At 38.5% G+C, this 20,667-nt stretch overlaps 2 protein-coding genes across 11 annotated transcripts in view; one reads left to right on the forward strand and one right to left on the reverse strand.

The window, feature by feature from the left end:
• Positions 1–15,315, reverse strand: part of RELCH (RAB11 binding and LisH domain, coiled-coil and HEAT repeat containing) — a 112,282-nt gene extending 96,967 nt beyond the window's left edge. For 4 of the 6 annotated variants that reach the window (XM_034996073.1, XM_034996071.1, XM_034996068.1 and 1 more), the window contains exon 1: positions 14,552–15,313. In XM_034996073.1, coding sequence (XP_034851964.1) covers positions 14,552–15,080 — 529 coding nt within the window. In that variant the 5' untranslated portion in view covers positions 15,081–15,313. Of the gene's footprint in view, positions 1–14,551 lie in introns of all 6 variants that reach the window. The other 2 variants (XM_034996072.1, XM_034996070.1) reach the window with 2 other exon arrangements.
• Positions 15,316–15,555: 240 nt separating this feature from the next.
• Positions 15,556–20,667, forward strand: part of PIGN (phosphatidylinositol glycan anchor biosynthesis class N) — a 109,835-nt gene continuing 104,723 nt past the window's right edge. For 3 of the 5 annotated variants that reach the window (XM_034996199.1, XM_034996198.1, XM_034996203.1), the window contains exons 1-2: positions 15,556–15,720; positions 15,913–15,991. The gene's annotated coding sequence lies outside the window, so the exon portion shown is untranslated. Of the gene's footprint in view, positions 15,721–15,912; positions 15,992–17,944; positions 18,033–20,667 lie in introns of all 5 variants that reach the window. The other 2 variants (XM_034996201.1, XM_034996202.1) reach the window with 2 other exon arrangements.

Genomic DNA, 20,667 nt, shown 5'->3' on the forward strand with positions numbered 1-20,667 from the left:
GGGCGCCTGGGTGGCTCAGATGGTTAAGCGTCTGCCTTCGGCTCAGGTCATGATCCCAGGTTCCTGGGATCGAGTCCCACATCGGGCTCTCTGCTCCTTGGGAGCCTGCTTCTCCCTCTGCCTCTCTCTCTCTGTCTCTCATGAATAAATAAATAAAATCTTTAAAAAAAAAAAAAAAAATGTACACCCAATAGGACCAACTTTTATCAACCAATATTCTGGTATTGTGACATCAGTCCTCACAGTCTTATTCCTGATTTCATGAAATGTTAAGGATGATGTTGGTTGTTGATTTCAGATAAATATTTTTTATTATGTTAAGTATTCACCTACTGTTAGTTTTCTATGTTTTTTTCTTTCTCTTCCTCTTTATATGTTTAATCATATATATAGGCCTAGATTAGAGCTGGTTAATCACCATACATTATTCCTCCATTATACTGTTATTATTTTCTGAAAGTTTCAAAGAACTCATCTGTACAATGGGAGAGTCCTTGGGGAAAGCAAACACACACACAGTTTAATTTTTAACTTGGTATTATTATGGCCGTTGGAAAATATTTTGGCCCAAGCCAAGAGCTTCATATTTTCCGAAAAAGAAGATCTGACACCTTTCTAAATAATAACTATGATGTCACAAAAGTAAAAATCTCCTAATTCATTAAAATTTATTCCATGTCAGAAAAAAATATACTAATAAAGACAGTAATTTCAATTTTGACTGAACTAACCTATAACAGGTTTTGTAAATACAATGTACTTTGGATTTTCAGACTAATAACAGGTAATACTATAGCCCCAAGAGAAATATGCTTCTGTAGATCCAGCCACAATTCTTTTCAGGGTAAGTGCCTTTCTAAATACTCTAAAAGAGAGAGGTTTGAAAAATTTAACTCCTTTTATTTAGAAAGAATCTACCATATTCTAATATGAAGTATACCACAAAGCATATCTTCAAATTCTAGGATTGTGTATTCTTAATAATTCATTTTATAACTCAAGAAGCTGAATGGCCTGGAAGTTTCATCAGAGCTGACAAACTGGTAAAACCTGTATGTAGGTTTTAACTGAACTCCGAGAACTAAATCCATTATATGCAGTGTGACTTTAAAGCATGCAAGATTAGTTTTATAAATCACATACAAAAGTCTCACTTATATTTACATTTAATATTTTAGCACTGATGCAGGATGTACTTTTACAATAGTTCAAAAAATTAGTTTCAGATTCTTGAAAAGGTATTTTTTATGGAAATTATATAGTACTTTAAAATCTAAATGTAATTGAATAGCTGCTGACTGGTAAAGAGTACTGGTTAATTCAATTAAACATTTATTGATCAACTACTGTGTACGAGGTTACTGACATGAAGGTAAAGTATTAAAGGATAATTTTAAACATGTGGATATAGAAGTCCATGTAGATGTGTTTTGTATGCTTATTAAATGTTTCTGTAAACACACACAATGAGTTACTAATAGTAATTGACTCAGATGAGTAGAATTAAAATTTTTACTACATACTTTTCTTTGTACCATTTGAGTTTTGTTTGTATTTTGGCATTTTACCCCCAAAGACATTTAATACTTTTTATAATATAAGCATTTAACAATTAAAAAGTCACGAAAGTACCCAATTCATAATGAAAGGACAGGGAGTAAAGTATTACCAAACAATTAGCTTTATATTTCAATTCTTTCAGTAAAGGTGGTTTACTGAACCATGCCTAAATAAATCTATATCACAGTACATAACAAAGGAATGTATATTATAGAAGTTCAATAAATAGAAAGATAATAAATTTCCCTTAAAAGTAATTATATTTAGGGACGCCTGGGTGGCTCAGATGGTTAAGCGTCTGCCTTCGGCTCAGGTCATGATCCCTGGGTCCTGGGATCGAGCCCCGCATCGGGCTCCTTGCTCGGCGGGAAGCCTGCTTCTCCCCTCTCCTTCTACTGCTTCCCCTGCTTGTGCTCTCTCGCTCTCTCTGTCAAATAAATAAATAAAATCTTAAAAAAAAAAAGTAATTATATTTAAACCTGAGATTGTATATAAACATTTTAATATGTTATCAACTTAAATTAATTATGGATCTTAGAGATCTGTCAAGGGCAAAACTTACATTTATAGTTTTTGATCTCAATTCTTCTCCAATGCTGGGGCTCATTTCACTGACCCATATGTTGAAAATATTTGAGAGCTAGAAGGAATCTTAGAGATAGTTCAATCCCCTCATTTTTACAGATAAGAATACATAGCTATGTATTCATTCAGTATTTACTAACCCTCAGTGGGGAATATAAAATTCAGGAGGATTTGGTCCTTGCCTTAAATAAGCTTATAAACCACTGAAATTAAGTCATGTACACAGATAACAATGATACAATCAGATCATTGTATGTTAAAAGGTTTAAATTAATTGTGAGTAAGCCAGGAGTAGAAATCCAGTCTGTCAGCTTGCAGTCTGCTGTCTTTTCCTCTTTGTCAGAAGATTCCACAATGAACTAGACCTTCCAAGTCAAAAGACTGAAAATTAGAAAGAGACTTAAATGCTGAAATTTTATAACAAACTATTTACTTAAGTTAAAATTTCTATAGCACTGGATGATTTTACCATATGAACAGCTGTTAGGTGAAGAGAAGAATTATTAATAATTATTATCAATAATAATTATTATATTTTTAACATGTTTGGAGCACTTATTCTGTGCCAGACACTTTCCATGGATAACCTTATTTAACCTCATAACAACCCCCTGCAAGAGGAGTCATTGGCACCTGCTTTTTTTTATTTTTATTTTTATTTATTTTTTTATTTATTTGGCAGAGAGATAGAGAGAGAGAACACAAGTAGGCAGAGGGAGAGAGAGAAGCAGGCTCCCCGCAGAGCGGGTAGCCCGATGCGGGACTCGATCCCAGGACCCTGGGATCATGACCTGAGCCGAAGGCAGCCGCTTAACTGACTGAGCCACCCAGGCGCCCCGGCACCTGCTTTTTTTTAAAGATTTATCTATTTGAGATAGAGAGAGAGAGTGCGCGCACCCGTGTGGGCACACGGGGCACGCGGGTGGTGCGAGCAGTTGGGAATCCTCAAGCAGACTCCCTGCTGAGCACAGAGCCCAATTCAGGGCTTGATCCCAAGACCCTGAGATCATGACTGGAGCAGAAATCAAGAGTCCTACGCTCAACTGACTGAGCCACCCAGGCGCCCTGCCATCTGCTTTTTACAGGAGAAGAAACAGAGTATGCAGAGTGCTGTAATTAGAAAGTGGCAGAGTAGAAATGTAAAGTTGAGCTCTCTGATTTCAAGGCCTGAGCTCTAAACCGTTAGTTTCCTCAATAATACCTAAGAGCATGTAGGTTCAGCTCTCCTAGTTCCAGGTAAGTTGAGGTTAACACCGTGAATGGCTTCAGAAAGATCAAACTTAACTCAGCTTTGCTCAGGCAGAGTTGAGGGAATAGGCTATAGAGGAAAAGGCTAATTTTCACAAGGAATATTCTAAACTCACATATTTACAGCAAACTACTACCTACTACAGATCATTTCTTTAACACAGCTTCAACATTTATTCAAAGCTTTTTCCCAGGCACAATGTTAGGCACTGTGCATTAGGGAAAAAAAAAAGTGTTCATTAGAAAGACATGTAAATTCACAAGTCTCTATATAATTTCCATAAGTGGAACAGATCAAAAAAACGCCACAAGTTAGAGGATTCAGAGTTCACTATGGACTGGAGAAGCTTCAGGGAGAGGAAGGAACATAAACTGGACCTTCCTTTAAGGATACACAAGATCTGGAAAAAAGAGAAGGACAACAGGGAATAAATAAGCATTCTCAGAGAAGGAAAAGCATGCTGAGTCACAAAAATATAAAACATGTCCAAGGAACACTGAGTAAACAATGTAAGTATAATAAAAGTCTTATATATGGACAACATGGTTGAAAAGGCAGGAAGAAGCAACATTTTAGGAAGAACTTTATTATACATATCCATGATAAAATAATTATTTATTTATTTATTTATTTATTTATTTATTTATTTAAGATTTTATTTATTTTTCGACAGAGAGAGAGAGACGGCGAGAGAGGAAACACAAGCAGGGGGAGTGGGAGAGAGAGAAGCAGGCTTCTCGCTGAGCAGGGAGCCCGATGTGGGACTCGATCCCAGAACCCTGGGATCCCAGGACCCTGGGATCACGACCTGAGCTGAAGGCAGACGCTTAACGACTGAGCCACCCAGGTGCCCATGATAAAATTTTTATTTTTTTTATTTTTTTATTTATTTTATTTATTTTTTTAAAGATTTTATTTATTTATTTGACAGAGAGAGAGACAGCGAGAGCAGGAACACAAGCAGGGGGAGTGGGAGAGGGAGAAGCAGGCTTCCCGCAGAGCAGGGAGCCCGATGTGGGACTCGATCCCAGGACCCTGGGATCATGACCTGAGCCGAAGGCAGACGCTTAACGACTGAGCCACCCAGGCGCCCCCAATTTTTTTTTTTAAAGATTTTATTTATTTATTTGACAGAAAGAGACACAGTGAGAGAGGGAACACAATCAGGGTGAGTGGGAGAGGGAGAAGCAGGCTTCCCACGGAGCAGGGAGCCCGATGTGGGGCTCCATCCCAGGAACCTGGGATCATGACCTGAGCCGAAGGCAGACGATTAACAACTGAGCCACCCAGGCACCCCTCCATGATAAAATATTTTATGGTCACTTTTATCATACCACACAAAAAATGAGAAAAAAATTAAAATTTCTAAACAGGTTTATAAATTCTTTTTTTCTGTATGTAATATATGATTTTGCTAATAAGAGTTGGAAAAAGTTGCTTTAGGGCAGGCGGAAGCAATTTTAAAAGGTTTGAGCTGGAATGACAAGAAGAAAAAGCTTTTAAAATCAAGTAAGAACAAGGATGGAAGAAGAGATTAAAAGCACATGAACCTGTTATAAAACTGATGGTCCAGATGTGAACAAAAGGCCTTAACTAAGGCAGCACACAAGCACAGAACTGATAGAGGGTCAGAAATAACATAGAAAATATGATGACACTACTTTGAGTGAGCAATCTTATCTACCTACAACAGGACCAACTGGTTGCAAAAACAAATGAACATCATTTCTGATTGCTGGGAATTTTTGAAATACTGGGTGGGAAAATGTGGAAGAAAGCTACACCCATGATTGCAACTGTGGTCTCTTCCTCCTTGAGGTTTTAATTAGTCACGCTCCATGACTACACCAGAAACTTAGAGGTAACCATGCAGCAAAACTTCAAGCCTGAAAAAGAGAGTACGGACAAATTCAGCCTTGTAAGATTATTTCATTCAGAAAAACAATTAGTGACTATATTTGGCTCTAATTTGAGGCTCAGTTGTTCCTAGTCTATGGCCCAGATATCCTACAACCACATGTAGGACATGCATCCTGATTTAGATTAAGTGCTATGTAACATGGACATCTTGATGAAATTAAGTGATGCTTAGGTGGATTATTCACCTCTTAGTGTGGTGCTACAGTCTGTCACTTTGACTGTTTTTAAATGGTTAGTTTTAGACTACCTGACCTGCCTTCTGCATTAAGGAGAGTGACCGATCATACACTAACATGACCTAAGAATTCTTGCTGAGCTATTTTAAAGTTAACATAAAACAGTAGTTATGGTGTAATGGAAAGAATGCAGACTTTGAAGTTAGTAATCTGGGCTGGAATCTTAGTCCTGCCACTAAAGACATGACTTGTGGTAAAATATAAAAGGGCATACAAAGAAAGGTAAGCCCCTGTGCCTACCTCCCAATCAGCAATCCTCCTCTATGGCACCATTGTTTAGACTCTTCTGTATGTATCCTTTTAAATTATGCTAGGCATATGCAAATTTCTCCCTTTTTGTACATAAATGGAAATATATACATACTGGCTGCATCCTAAATTATTCAATTTATAATATAACTTGGTGATCATTCCACATCAGCACATACCAACTATTCTATTTTAATTAACCAATCTTTTGCTGTTGGATATTTAGGTCATTTTCAATCTTTTTTCTTTAAAGATTTCTCATTTATTTATTTAAAAGGGAGAGAGAACACGCAAGTGAGCAGGGGGAGGGGCAGAGGGAGAGGGACAGAAGCAGACTTCCCGCTGAGCAGAAAGCCCAACTTGGCGCTTGATCCCAGAACCCTGAGATCATAACCGGAGTCCAAATCAAGAGTGGAGGGGTGCCTGGGTGGCTCAGTCGTTAAGCGTCTGCCTTCGGCTCAGGCCATGATCCTAGGGTCCTGGGATCGAGCCTTGCTTTGGGCTCCCTGCTCAGCGGGAAGCCTGCTTCTCCCTCTCCCACTCCCCCTGCTTGTGTTCCCTCTCTCGCTGTGTCTCTCTCTGTCAAATAAATAAATAAAATCTAAAAAAAAAAAAAAAAATCAAGGGGTGCCTGGGTGCCTCGGTCGTTAAGCATTCTGCCTTCGGCTTAGGTCATGATCCCAGGGTCCTGGGATCGAGCCCCACGTCGGGCTCCCTGCTCAGCAGGAAGCCTGCTTCTCCCTCTCCCACTCCACCTGCTTGTGTTCCCTCTCTTGCTGTCTCTCTGTCAAATGGATGAATAACTTAAAAAAAAAAAATTTTAAAAATAAAAAAAAAATCAAGAGTGGAATGCTTAACCGACTGAGCTACCCAGGTGCCCTTAGGTTGTTTTCAATCTTTAATACCTTTACTTACAAATGATATTTTAAGAATCTTGGCTCAATTGTTTTAATGCAAACGAGCATGTATGTCTATAATAAATTACAGAAATGGAACAGGAGATTAAAGAAAATGTATTTTTAAAATGTGATTGATGATATCACCAAATTACTCTCAAGAGTGTGACACCATGCATGGGTACACATTTTACACCTTTGTGTCACACATCTATTTTTATCAAAACTATACTCGGAAGACAATATTGCTTATAAAAAATTTGTTAGGAAGAGTCCAGTGAGACCACAGATTCAAAAATTACCTACTGATACAGGCTATCTTTTTGATATGGACATCGTATTCAAAGGTTGAGGAGACAAAAATCAGTATTCTTACTATTATGACTTATTAAAGGGCACAAAATGCAAATATTCATCATTAAGAACAATGATAAAATGGACTAGAGATTTTGGTGATACATTCATAACTCATCATTCCACCTTACATTCTTGGATTAACTCTCCTTACTCTCACACATCTCCCTCTGACAGAAAAAAAAAGTTTCGATTCTTACCATGATTGTAAATTTTAATAGTTCTTCAATAGTTCTTTAATAAAGAACTACATTGACTAGAAAAATTAGAAACTTTAAGGCTGTTGCTAGGTCCTTTTCAAATTCTACTTCCATACACAGAATATTTACAGGACACCCCATACAATGCAATAAAAAGCTATTGCCTGGATGGCTCAGTAGGTTAAGTGTCAGACTCTTGATTTTGGCTCAGGTCATGATCTCAGGGTCCCAAGACTGAGACCCCCTGGGGTTCTATGCTGGGTGTGGAGCCAGCTTAAGATTCTCTCTCTCTTCCTCTCCCTCTGCCCCTTCCCTGCTGCTTGCACACGCCCTCGTGCTAGCTCTCTAATAAATAAATAAATAAATAAATAAATAGTTTCTTTATTAATCCTTATATTTGTAAGATATATAGTTTGCAAGCAAAAAATGATTTTTTACAGCTAATTTTTACAAATTTAATTAATACATGATATTCAATATAAGGTATCCAAAGAGGTAGACAAATTCCAGACACATATGAAGAAATAACTTACTATTCAAAATAAAATAAAACTAAAGCAAATCCCCCCAAATCAAAGGGGCACTGTGTTCAAAATATGAACAAACAGCAAAACACTATTTACTTAAATACTAACAAATATATTTTTAGTATAAATAATTTAGAAACCATAATTTATCACAGTATTTATAGGTCAAAGCCAGTAAAAACAATAGGCTATTAACATATAAGACCTTCCCAACTGATATTTGTTTTGTTTTGTTTTGGTTTTGGTTTTAGATTTATTTATTTATTTTATAAAGAGACAGAGAGAGCCAAGGCAGGGAGGGGCAGAGGGAGAGGGAGAAACTTTAGCAGACCCCATGCTCAGCACGGAGCCCCACGCAGTGCTCCATCTCACAACCCTGAGATCAGGACCCTGAGATCACGACCTAAGTCGGACACTTATTTGACTGTGCCACCCAGGCACCCCTCAACTGATATTTGTATTTTAAATATAAAACTGTATTTTTAGACCAAGATAAATGTTTTTCATCATAAGACCATGGGGGGAGGGGGGCATAGTTATAAGCCATAAAAAAATTAACCAAATTAACCAAACCTAGTTTTTAACCTAAAAATACTAAACAAAATGAAAATTACACAAATCCTAAAGTTTTTTCAATGAAGTTTTTTAAAAAAACAAGCATACATTCTGAAGATCACCAACTTTCCTTTTGACAAATAGAAAGCATAATTTTAATTTTTGACAGATAGAAGCTCTGTTTTCCCTATTAATAGCCCTATCTTGCTTCCTCTCAGCCAAAATACCACAACGGCTTGAAACATCACACTGCATTTTTACAAGTACCCAAATGGAATCACTTTATTTAGTGGAGAGCCAGATAATGGCAAGCACACTACCAGATGTTTTAAATATGGCAAAATATAAAATAAATATTATCTTTTCTTTACCCTCACTTCCTTTTCCTCACTCACAATAAAGAGTCTAAATAGGGCCAGATAATAAAGTTACTATTTATTCGAAATTCCACTTTCTCCACAAGGGCCATTTCATTATCATAATCAACAATAATTTTTCTATATCTGAATGCTTACCCTACTATCTGTATCACAGAAGACTATTCTATAGTCCTTCAAAGTGTTGGTCTTGTCTCTTCACCAAGAACATAAACTCAAGGACCTGCATTAAACATCTTTTGGATTCCTACAATCCTGATTACACAACTTAATATATTGATCAACATAAAATATTGAATATCAACTATATTCAAGTCACTATGCTAGCCAGTGACAATATCTGATTAAATTTTTATCAGAATTAATAATAATCTTGAAACTACTAAACAGATATAGGCAAGAAAAATGACAGTTATGCAACAGATAAATTTGGGGATGTATAGGGTCCAGGCAATAGTAGAAAGTCTCATTCAGCTAAAAGCAGTGAACCCAAAAATTTCAGAAATATTTTATTGATATCGTCTCTCTCAGAAGCCAGAGGAAGCACTAAACCCAATTTCAACCTAACAAGGGAGGAACAACTCTGTAAAGTGGAAGAGATGGGAATGCTGGAAGATTGTAAATCTTGACATTGGTGATAGTCTTAGCATTGGTGATACTGAAAAAAGAACACTGAGTACAATGAGATATGTACTCTTTGTGAGTTCTGAGAAAAGACAGGTAGGATCATGAAACAGAGAATTTTAAAAAGAAGGAAAGTGACTCATGAAGGTTGTAGGCTCACAAGTGAAATTATCACATTCATTCATAAATGACTGCCTCCTGACAAGCTACCTTATAAAAACTTGAAGACATGGTAAATACAGAATAAAAGAAATCCATCACTGAAAGGCATTAAGTTACTTGTCTTTCCCATTTGATCACCTACTGTCTGTACTATAAGAAAAAATTGGGCTCATCTATGAAACTACTTAAGACTTAAGTGGAACCAGCATTACTCTGGCAAAGATAGCACAATCTGTTCAGTGTTAATCAATGACATTGCCACAATTTTTATCTTGCAATCTAACTGAAAAGCAAAACAATTACTAAATGGAAGTTTATTCTGGCCCAATTGGCAAAAATACAGAGAAAAAAAATGTATATATATAGTGTATGTCTAAAAGATATAATTAGTTCACCAAGTAGATCTAGGAGAAATCTTGCAACGATGCTACAATTTATCGAACACTGAAACGCCCTTAGAGCATTTGCTAGAAGTAAATCTTCTAGTTTACAGAAATCTTTGGGGCACCGGGTGGCTCAGTTGGTTGATGGACCAACTCTTGATTTCGGCTTACATCTTGATCTCGAACCCCACCTTCAGGCTCCCTGCTCAACTCAGCGAGGAGTCTGCTTGAGATTCTCTCTCCCTCTGCCTCCCCTCCCCCATCCCGCTCGCACGTGCTCTCTCTAAATAAACCTAAACAAAATCTTAAAAAAAAAATTCTTCTACTGAAAACATCAAGCTTATAAAGCTGTAATTCTTTTACCATTTGCATGTTTTATAAATATGGATTACTCTTCCAGTCAAGAAAAAAAGGTTAAATACAGTATGAAGACTTCTTAAAGTATTTTAATAGCACTACCATACTATTTACCTAGGTCAACGAACTTTTAGGTAAATAATTCAGTAAATCTTGCAAAATTAAATTGTTTTTAGACATCAATCAAAGAGAGAAACTACTTATCATTACATATTTATTATTTTGAAGTATTACGAATTTTCAGATCAGACACATATCAAAATATACACAAAAAGAAATAAAAATAACTTAATGTTTAGATAATCCATACTATCAATCTTTATACTGTTCATAATTAACCATGAAGCTCTTATTGAGTATTATAAAATCATAACCCAATTAGCAACAATCAAAACTCTAGACTTGAATTAAAAAGCAGGTTGTAGCTCAATCCTAGAGAAACACTTATCCTCTGAATTCCTAAAATATAATTTGTGCAACCAGGAGCTTAGTCAAAATCTTTAAAACATGGTACTAATAAACACAGTTTTACAGACTTATTTTAACATTTATCTATTTTCTAACTGGATTAAGACATTCACAGGCACTGATATTTTGAAATATACAATGCATTTGTATTTAAGCTGTACTAAAGTTTGTGCTATAAACGTGTGCCCATTTAAAGAAAGAATATTTAAGAAATATTTCTTCTTTTTATAACTTTAATTAAAATACAGTCTTGCCATCACAAACCTAAAGGTAAAAGCTAAAACCCTAAGACTTCTAGAAGAATATATAGAAGAAAATTCCTGCAACCTTAAGATTGGCAAATACTTCTTATACAGGACACAAAGAACACGAATCATTAAAGAAAAAAACTGATTAACTGAACTTGAAGAAATGTAGAAAATAATACAGCAAACCATACTGGGAAAAACATTTGCAAAACACTATAAAGGACTTGCGTCCAGAATATATAAAACAGAATTTTAAAAATTGGTTAAAGACATTAACAGCCATTTCATGAAAGAAGATACACTAGTGGCAAAAAGCTCAGGAGAAGTTGTTCAGCATCACTCGTCCTCAGGAAAATGAAAATTAAAACCGCAATGAGATACCCCCAATCTCTCATAGGATGAGTTAAATAAAAAGCCCGAAAATACCAAGTGTTTAGGGGATGTGGAAGTCTTATACACTGGTGCTGGGAATTTTAAATGGTACAACCACTGTGGAAAACAGTTTGACGGTTTCTTATAAACTTAAGTATATAGTAACTATATGATCCAGCAATTATATTCCTGGGTATTACCCAAATGAAATGAAAACATATGTCCATGCAAAAAGAAGCCACACAGAAAAGAATATATGCTCCATGATTCTATTTGTATGAAATTTTAGAATAGGCAAAACTTATGTATAGAAGTGGTTCTTTTTTTTTTTTTTTAAAAGATTTTATTTATTTATTTGACAGAAAGAGACACAGCGAGAGAGGGAACACAACCAGGGGGAGTGGGGGAGGGAGAAGCAGGCTGTTGAGCAGGGAGCCCGATGCGGGGCTCCGATCCCAGGACCCTGGGATCATGACCCAAGATGAAGGCAGACACTTAACGACTGAGCCACCCAGGCGCCCCTAGAAGTGGTTCTTAACCTAGACAATGTTGGAGACATTTTTGGTTGTCACAACTTGAGAGATGGGGTAGGAATGTTTGCTACCAGCAGCTAGTGGATAGAGAGGCCAGAGATGCTGTTAAACATTCTAGAATGGACTGGGCAGTACCACAACAACGAATTATCAGGCCCAGGGGCGCCTGGGTGGCTCAGTCGTTAAGCGTCTGCCTTCGGCTCAGGTCATGATCCCAGGGTCCTGGGATTGAGTCCCACATCGGGCTCCCTGCTCAGCGGGAAGCCTGCTTCTCCTTCTCCCACTCCCCCTGCTTGTGTTCCTGCTCTCGTTGTCTCTCTCTCTGTCCAATAAATAAATAAAATCTTAAAAAAAAAAAAAGAATTGTTAAAAAAAAAAAAAAAAAAAAAGAATTATCAGGCCCAAAATTTTGATAGTGTCCAGGATGCAAAATTCTGTTGTATAGTGATCAGTGGAGGTCTAAAGGTGGGGCTGGGGATATAATGCAAAGAAAAATGAAATTCTGGGGACAATAAAAATGTTCTATATTTTAACTGCAGTAGTGATTAGTTTTTCAAAACTCATCAAAACTGTACATGTTAAAATAGGTGCCTTTTATGTATGCAATCTTACATCAAAGTTGATGGTAAAAATTATAGTGCCTGACAATATAAAGCTATATAAAATATAAAGTTATATAAAATAGTGTAATTGAATTTTGCTTTTTAAAATATATGCATGGAAAAGACAGGTTAGGCAAATAGCATCGGTGAGATTACAGATAACTTACTTTTTTTCCTCTTTTGCTCATTTCCTTTGTATTAACTTGAAAATGCTACTTAGAGTCTAAATTATAAATATAAATATCTTTTTTTAAAAGATTTATTTATTTGAGAGAGAATGAAATTTTAGAGTTTTAAATTTTATTAGAATTTAGAACTTTAAATAAATTTTAAAAGATTTATTTATTTGAGAGAGAGAGAGAGAGAATGCACACACACGTGTGCAGGGGAAGGGGGGAGAGAGAGAGGGAGAGAGAATCCTAAGCAGACTCCCCGCTGAGCAGGTAGCCCTATGCAGGGCTGGATTTCACCACCAGCAATCACCCCCCAACCACAGCCTAAACCGAGAGTCTGATGCCCAACTGACCCACCCAGGCGCCCCATAACTATTTCTATATACAAAAAGTTTTAATGAGAAATTTTCAGTATGAACAGTGATATCAAACTGTAATAAGGTGGTGAAGAAATTCTTTCAAATACAATAAAGTCATGAAGTAAGGAATAACCTATTTCATTATATTAATATGGGAGAAAAGCATAGCAGATGCAATTAAATTATGTTCAACAACTGGCCAGGGTCTGTACAAAGTGTGAGGAATAGGAAGATGTACCTCAAGAAGTGACTATCTAATGGAGAAAAATGATATTGTCAACAAATCAAATACAAAACAATTAGCAACTATAGTTTACACATGAAAGCACAATGAAACAAGCAACTAAGGGAAGAAAGAAAGAAAGAAGAAAGAAAGAAAGAAAGAAGCAACTAATTAAACATGGGGAGTGTGGGAAGCATTGACAAAGGTGACATTTAGGCTGTCCAGCAATGAGAAAATCTCTTCCTGAAAAGATGATTATCTACATACTGAGTAAGAAAGTTATACCTACTGAGAAAATTCTGTATCAAAGAGGAAATCTGCCTAGGATTTACCTGGATAGAAAATGTACTCTTTGCACTTGCACTACATCTAGATTTGGCAATAGAAGTCTCTGACACCATTCAAAAGTACAAAGACAAAATAATCAATTAGACTACAATTGAAAAATTGTACATTTAACATTTGTTAGTAAATTCCAGTTGGGCTCATCTGATACACTAAACCTCATACTATTCGTAAGGGAAAATCCAAGATGCCTCCCAAAAGAGGATACGGGAATCCAGAATACATCCTTGATAGTATGTTTTCAAGCCAAAAGAAGCACTTATAAATATATGATGGATGGGGTAAACGATTACTCTGTACTGCTAAGAATGATTATAACACGGTAAAAAAGTAAATTCCTAACTTATGTAGAGAAAAAAAGCCTGTGAGATAGTGGGATCACAAGACAGACGACAGGCAAAACTTGTCCACCCTGCTCCTTAGATTTTGTCATTTTGGAAACTTCTTGCAATTAAGGCATCGGAATGGAATTAAATTGACTTTACTTAAACACAACACATTTTGGCCAGCAGAAAACCGAATTTTTGAGTGACAAAGTCATTCCAAAGAAAAAGGACTTTAGGGGATCTGACTGTGCGGAGAGAACATTTTCTATTCTTTTCTCCCTCTTGACTTTGAGTCAAGAAATTACTGCAAGCAATTTAAGAAACACTATTTCCTGGTAGAGGCTATCCAGGAGATTGGAGGAAAAAGAAAAACGATTAAGCGATAAGCCAGTTTGCAAGGAGCCTTCTACAGTCCGCGAACTGGAAACTGGATATTTTTTAGATACCGAAGCAACAGAGGAACCAGGAGCAAGTCGACGGCCAGCTAAAGGTTGCAGACACACACAGAGAACAGTCGCTGCCAGATCCCTTTGCTTCCACCTCAAAAGACTCACCCCCCCAACTCTCTCTCTCTCTCAAATGTTTCTAATACTCACTACCTGCCCAGAAATACCCCCTCCCCGACAATCCCAACCACCCTGCGGGAGTGACAGGCTGCGTTCACTTACTGAGCTGTCCCCCGCCAGACGTCGTACTCGGTTCCCGACCTCCTGCGCCTCCAACGCCAGCTGCTCCAGGAATCCCCGGCGCCCCCATCCCCGGCGGGGTCCCACTCTGCCTTTCGAAGTTGCCTGGATTGGAGAAGTAGTCGCGCAGCCGAGGCAGTTCGCGGCCGCTCTCTAACAGCTCGGTGTGCAGCTCCAGGGCGGTCAGCAAGTACTGATCGCGCAACAGCTGAGCCGCGATCGCATCAATTGACAATCGGGCAGGGGTCTCCCCACAGCCCCCCAGTGCCACCGCAGCCGCCGACGCCTCCCCAGGGAGCCCTGGCCGCGCACTGCTCCCTAAGGCCACGGGATCTTGGGGCGATAGCGAGTCCGCAGAGCCAGGATCTAGGCCGCTCCCGGAACCCAGTCGAAGTCCTGCCCGCCGCTCCTCAGTCGCCGCTACTTCGTCGTCGTCCTCGTCCGAATCGCTGAGGAACGGATTCACACCGCCGCCACCACTGCCACTACCTCCAGGCGCCATCGCCGCCATCTTATCCTGTCAGGACTGTGGGCGCCTCCCTGACTAGCTCTGACAGGCCGCAGCCTGGATTCCCCCTCAGCCTCAGCGGGCACTGCGCACCTCCAGAACCCTGGCCTGGTCACGTCTCACCTCCCCACCCAGAGACCGGGAGTAGGCTCGGAGGCAGAATGTCCGGACGCAACAGCACCCGCTACCTCAGCCACTGCTGCACCAGCAGCGGGGCTTCGCAGGCGTCTTCCTGGTCTCAGTCTCGCGAGAAAGCGTGCGAGTCCTGCCCCTCTCTCCGCCCCAGCCCCGCCCCAGCCCCGCCCCAGCCCCGCCCGTTCTCAACACCAGAGAGCGAATATTGAAAGCCCCGCTCCCCGCTCAAAGGAAAAACCCCGCCCCCACTCCTGTTTGATTGGCCGGAGGAGGAGGGAGGGGCTGGAGTTACAGAGGACTGGCTCTAGAATTATCGCGAGAGCAGTCACCCGGCAGGTAGGTTTCGGGGGCGTTCCGCCGTTGAGAGGCAGTTATGACGGTGGCTCGGGAACGTTCTCTTGGCTCTCCTTTCAGGGGTCAGAGGGGAGCTCTGCCGGAGAGCTGCAGCCTGCCTTTGCGCTGAGGAGGCCTCATTCCCGAGATAACGCCTGACCCGGAAAAGCCCCAGGTAAAGCCCGGGGACCAGAGCGCAGAGGTGCGGTGGCACCGAAACTGGCCTCACGCCCGCGGGCGCGCTGCTTCCTTAGCACTTTTCACTTTTTCTGGTTGTTTGCTGCCAGTTGGTGATACTGTCTTCGCCCGTGTAGCAGGTGCCCAGGGCAGTAGTTAGAATTTGACTTCCTTTCTCTTCCCTTCCCAGCCAAGTGCCTGCTCGCTCCGGAGGCCTGGCGACAGCACCGTCTGCTTGAACTTCTGGAAGACCGCCTTCTAGCCACCGAGTTAGTGCTATAATAGGGCGGGGTGTGCTGGGGTGTGGGAGGTGGAGGAAGTAACCAGACAGAACTCGTGAGTTTTGGATGTCGTTGGATTTGCGGCTAGATACCCTGAATGAGCACTTAGGATTTAAAACACAGTTTGCACAGCAGGGACCCTTCAGAATGTCAAATGCAGCCTCATCAGTAGAGAGAGAATGCAAACTTAAGCCTAGAAACATTCAACGACTTGGTCAAGTCAACTCCATCAATAAGTATTCAAAGGAACTTTAAAGTCAGTTTTCTTAGGTGCAAAGCCATTCTTCTCCCACTAGCCTTCCAGTCTTTCTGACTTGGCCATTTAGGCTGGAATCAAGATACTGACTGTGGAACATATTTATTTTAAAGCTTGGATGCTTTGCACAGTTTTAATTTCCTTTATCAAATGTTAGCACATAGAATAAGTATACTAAATTTGGAAGTTCCACCTTTATATCTTTTTTGTCATTCCTTGATTACAGTCCAAGGTGGTAAAGAGGATGTTAGTTTCTAGTCAACAAACAGTATTGGGATGCTATTTCTAAGACCTATTTTCTTCACACATAAATTGCTGCTTTTGCAAGGTTTTAAATTTCCTTTCTTTCTCTGTAGCTCCCTGTAAACACCAAAATAAATAGGTAGTAGTAATTTTGTTATCAGGTGAGTTACATATTACACTGAAGTAGTAAAGTATCTCCTTTAGCTCTGTGGAAAAATAGAAATAGATCATTCTTATATAACCATAGGTCAGGTTATTGGCTTACACGTAAAAGTATGCCAATAGTTAAGTGTAGACTTTAATTTCAGTTTACCCAGGCTCAGGAAACTAAAATTTTCATTTCAGTGAGGCTTTGGGTTTTTTCTTCTGTTTTTGCTGGAAAGTTTTTTTTTTTACAATGTAGTACTAAGAATTCAAAATATTTTTTTATAGAATATTAGCTCCTAATGTTCGAATTCTAAATATTTTCCTGTGATGTATATATATTGAAGAAAAACATGAAAAAAATCCCCGATCTTAGGAAAATAGTATCAAAATAGCCAATGCTGTATCTGTTACTATTTATTAGCAAAAAGGATTGCTAATACTTACTGTAGTTTAGTTTGCCAGAGAGATTGAAAATGGAATCAATTTTTGGAATGGAGAAATGGGAGGGATTAGTGAATGGCATGGAAAGGGCATGATTGGAAATGGGTTATATATATACAATATTTCCATCTCTGTAATGGAACTTTTAGAAATCTCCTGCACTTAGGGTCCCTGAAGATTGTCCTTGTCTGGTAGAAGTGCCTAGAGTTCATATTCCAATTCTACCAATTATTTGCAGTAACACCTTAAGTTATTTAACTTCTCTTAGTCTCACTTAACATTTATCTGTCAAGGGGATTAATGAAAGTACACAGAGTTAGGAATGTGCTTGTCACAATGCCTGGTACCTAGTACATCATAAATGTTGTTATTATAGTCAGTTATAGATAGTGCAATATTAGTATATATTGAAAGTATTTGAGATGTTTTTAAAAATAAAACAAGACAAATATCAACTATCCAACAGCTAAAGCTGGAAAAAGCAATTAAGTCAGTAGGGTACAAAGGGAGTATCTTTAATTTAGGGTCTGATTTCTAAAATGTAAGTTGAAAATAGATTTAGGGGTGCCTGGGTGGCTCAGTCGTTAAGCGTCTGCCTTCGGCTCAGGTCATGATCCCAGGGTCCTGGGATCGAGCCCCGCATCGGGCTCCCTGCTCTGCGGGAAGCCTGCTTCTCCCTCTCCCGCTCCCCCTGCTTGTGTTCCCTCTCTCGCTGTCTCTCTCTCTCTGTCAAATAAATAAATAAAATCTTAAAAAAAAAAAAGAAAATAGATTTAAAATATATTTTCTCAGAGAGTTGTAAGAAGTTAGACGTAGAAGTGCTTCCATGATTGACTTCCTATATAAATCTTTAGTTTCCTGATTCTACTTCGTATCCTGTAATCATGGACTTATTTATATGACCTTCCAAGCCCATGACAAATCAACTGGCCAATTTTCTCAGTAAGTACTTTTCTTTTCCACGGTACATTGAGGTTTACTTATCAATAAAAGTGCTTAAGAAGTAGCACATACTAGAATATTAATAATTGCTAATCTCTACTTATAATAATTATTAATATGGTTGGGAAATTTTCTACTTAGCAAAATTTGCATTAATGTAGGTCTTTGCAGCTAAAGTTTGGATAATGAGGATAGTCATTGAACTTTGTATCTTAGCAATGAAACGTTAAAGATTGCTTTTTCTTTTAAATACTTCAAATTTTAGGGCTTAAAAACTAATTTTTGGCTTTAATAGTCTTAAAATAACCACAGGTAACATTTTAAATGCAAATTTTTGGTTGATGTGAAATTTTAGAAATAATCTAATTTTTAAATTGTTTTTCAATACATGTAAACATTCCACAGGTATAAGCTAAATAACTTTTATTGGTACATGGATATGTGTCTTTTAAGATTTTTAGTAGTTATTCATTTATTTTGAGAGGTTTCCAAACGATTCAACCATGACAAAATTTTCTTCAGTAAATCTGAATAAAATGTGATTCTCTTTAAAGAGAAATGTTAGGTAATAATATTGCTTAATATACATGTGCTTGGCGATAATAAAATAGGTAGTATGTGAAGGACGATATTTTGGAATCACTGCAATTTTATGTATAGTAAATGACTCAAGCATATAAGTTTGGTTTTTGTTTTGTTTTTTAAGTATCCTGAATCTTCACAGTTCAAGTGTTTGTTCTGGAGGAATAAAAAGAGAAGCAAGGCAGCCTCTAGTGGCTATAGTGCATATTACGTGTACCTTTGAGAGAATAATCCTAAATAATTTCTTCAGCACACATTTGAGTCCTTACTAAGCGCGTAGGACTGTGATGAGTGCTGGAGGAACTCTGTCTTGCTGTCATGGAATTACAATTAAGTGATAGAGACAGACATTAATCCAAATGGTAAAAACAGAGGTATGTACTTATAAACTTGAAGTAAAGGTTTTGGTTTTTGGTTTGGACTGCATAGTCCCTGAGGAAGTGACGCTTGAAAGTGCAAGGAGAAGTCATGAGACAATGGAGTGAGAGAGGATGGAGGGTGGGTTGGAAGTGCAATTTATGCAGAGGTCTTAATAACAGTAGGAAGCATGGGCTACATACATAAAAAAGACCCAGTGTGGTGAGATGCCATAAAGCAAGGGGGAGTGCCATGAGACAAGGCTAGAAAGGGAGGCAGAGACCAGTTCATGTAACACCTTGTGTGTTGTATTAAGGATTCTAGTTTTGATTATGATGGAGAGACACCGAAGGGTTTTACCCAAACGGTGAGATGTTCCTATTTGCATTTTGAAAAAAGCAAAATAAAAAAATAATACGTGGCTATACAGCTGAAGAATGGGGTATAAAGAATGACTGCTAGTTTTCTGATTGGTACACCTGAGTGGAAGGTGGTGCCATCTCCTGAGATTGTAAACACTAGGGAGTTAGGAGGCTTACTACCTAAACAAGGTTCATGGGGGAATATCATGAGTTTGGTTTTAAACATACTCAGTTTGTGTCTCAGGTGGATCTGTTAAGGTTGGAATTACATATATGGATTTGGAGCTGTTTGTTAAGACTTTCACATATAGGTGTTAGCTGACACCAAGGGTATGGTCCAAAAAGCCTAGATGGGAAGGGGGAGTGGGGGGGGGGTACTGGCTGGCTCAGTTGGTGGAGCATGCAACTCTTGATCTTGGGGTTGTGAGTTTGAGCCCCATGTTGGGTGTTGAGATTATTTAAAAATAAAATCTTAAAAAAAAAAGTCTAGACAGAAAGTACAAGAGTGAGAATAAAAGAAGCCTTAGGACCAACTTTTGAGTAACTCCAAAATTCAATGACCAAATAGAGACCTTTCTATATTGGGCAGAGAAGTAGGAGGAAAACTGGAGCAATGTTCACAAAAGCTAAGAAATGACAGCTATTTAAGAAAGAAGTCATGGTTAAGGAAGACAAATTGAATGGAAGATAGAAGACTAAAATAAAGCCACTGGATTTTGCAATATTGGCTACATTACATTAGTGAAAGCTTTTTCTCTGATGTAATGGAAAACAAAGGCTCAAGTTGTTTGAGATTTACAGGATCAGGAAAAAAGAGATCATATTATTTTCAAAAAGTTTGGCTGTGTTGGGGAGAAAAGGGCAGCCAATGCCTTTAAAAACGTTCTTTATTAATCCTTTATTTGTGAGATATATCCTTGGCACAGGTGTGACTTAACTCATTTTCAGTACTGTATAATGTTTCATCGAACAAAAACTATCTGTTCCTATTAAATATTGTTTCCAATTTTTATGATACAAAGAGTAACAGACAAGAATTGCATTTAAAGTTTTTTGCCTGTATTTGTATTTGATATGGAATTTACCTTAATACAGTCAAAAATGGTAGCTATACTAGTGCTTTTGTCAGTTGGTTAAAAACTTCAAACTAGGGCGCCTGGGTGGCTCAGTTGGTTAAGCGACTGCCTTCGGCTCAGGTCATGATCCTGGAGTCCCGGGATCGAGTCCCACGTCAGGCTCCCTGCTCAGCAGGGAGTCTGCTTCTCTCTCTGACCCTCCCCCCTCTCATGCTCTCTATCTCATTCTCTCTCTCAAATAAATAAAAATAAAATCTT

Source organism: Mirounga leonina, unplaced genomic scaffold, assembly GCF_011800145.1.
Source record: "Mirounga leonina isolate KUSES-001 unplaced genomic scaffold, KU_Mleo_1.0 Mir_93, whole genome shotgun sequence".
Classification (NCBI taxonomy): domain Eukaryota; kingdom Metazoa; phylum Chordata; class Mammalia; order Carnivora; family Phocidae; genus Mirounga; species Mirounga leonina.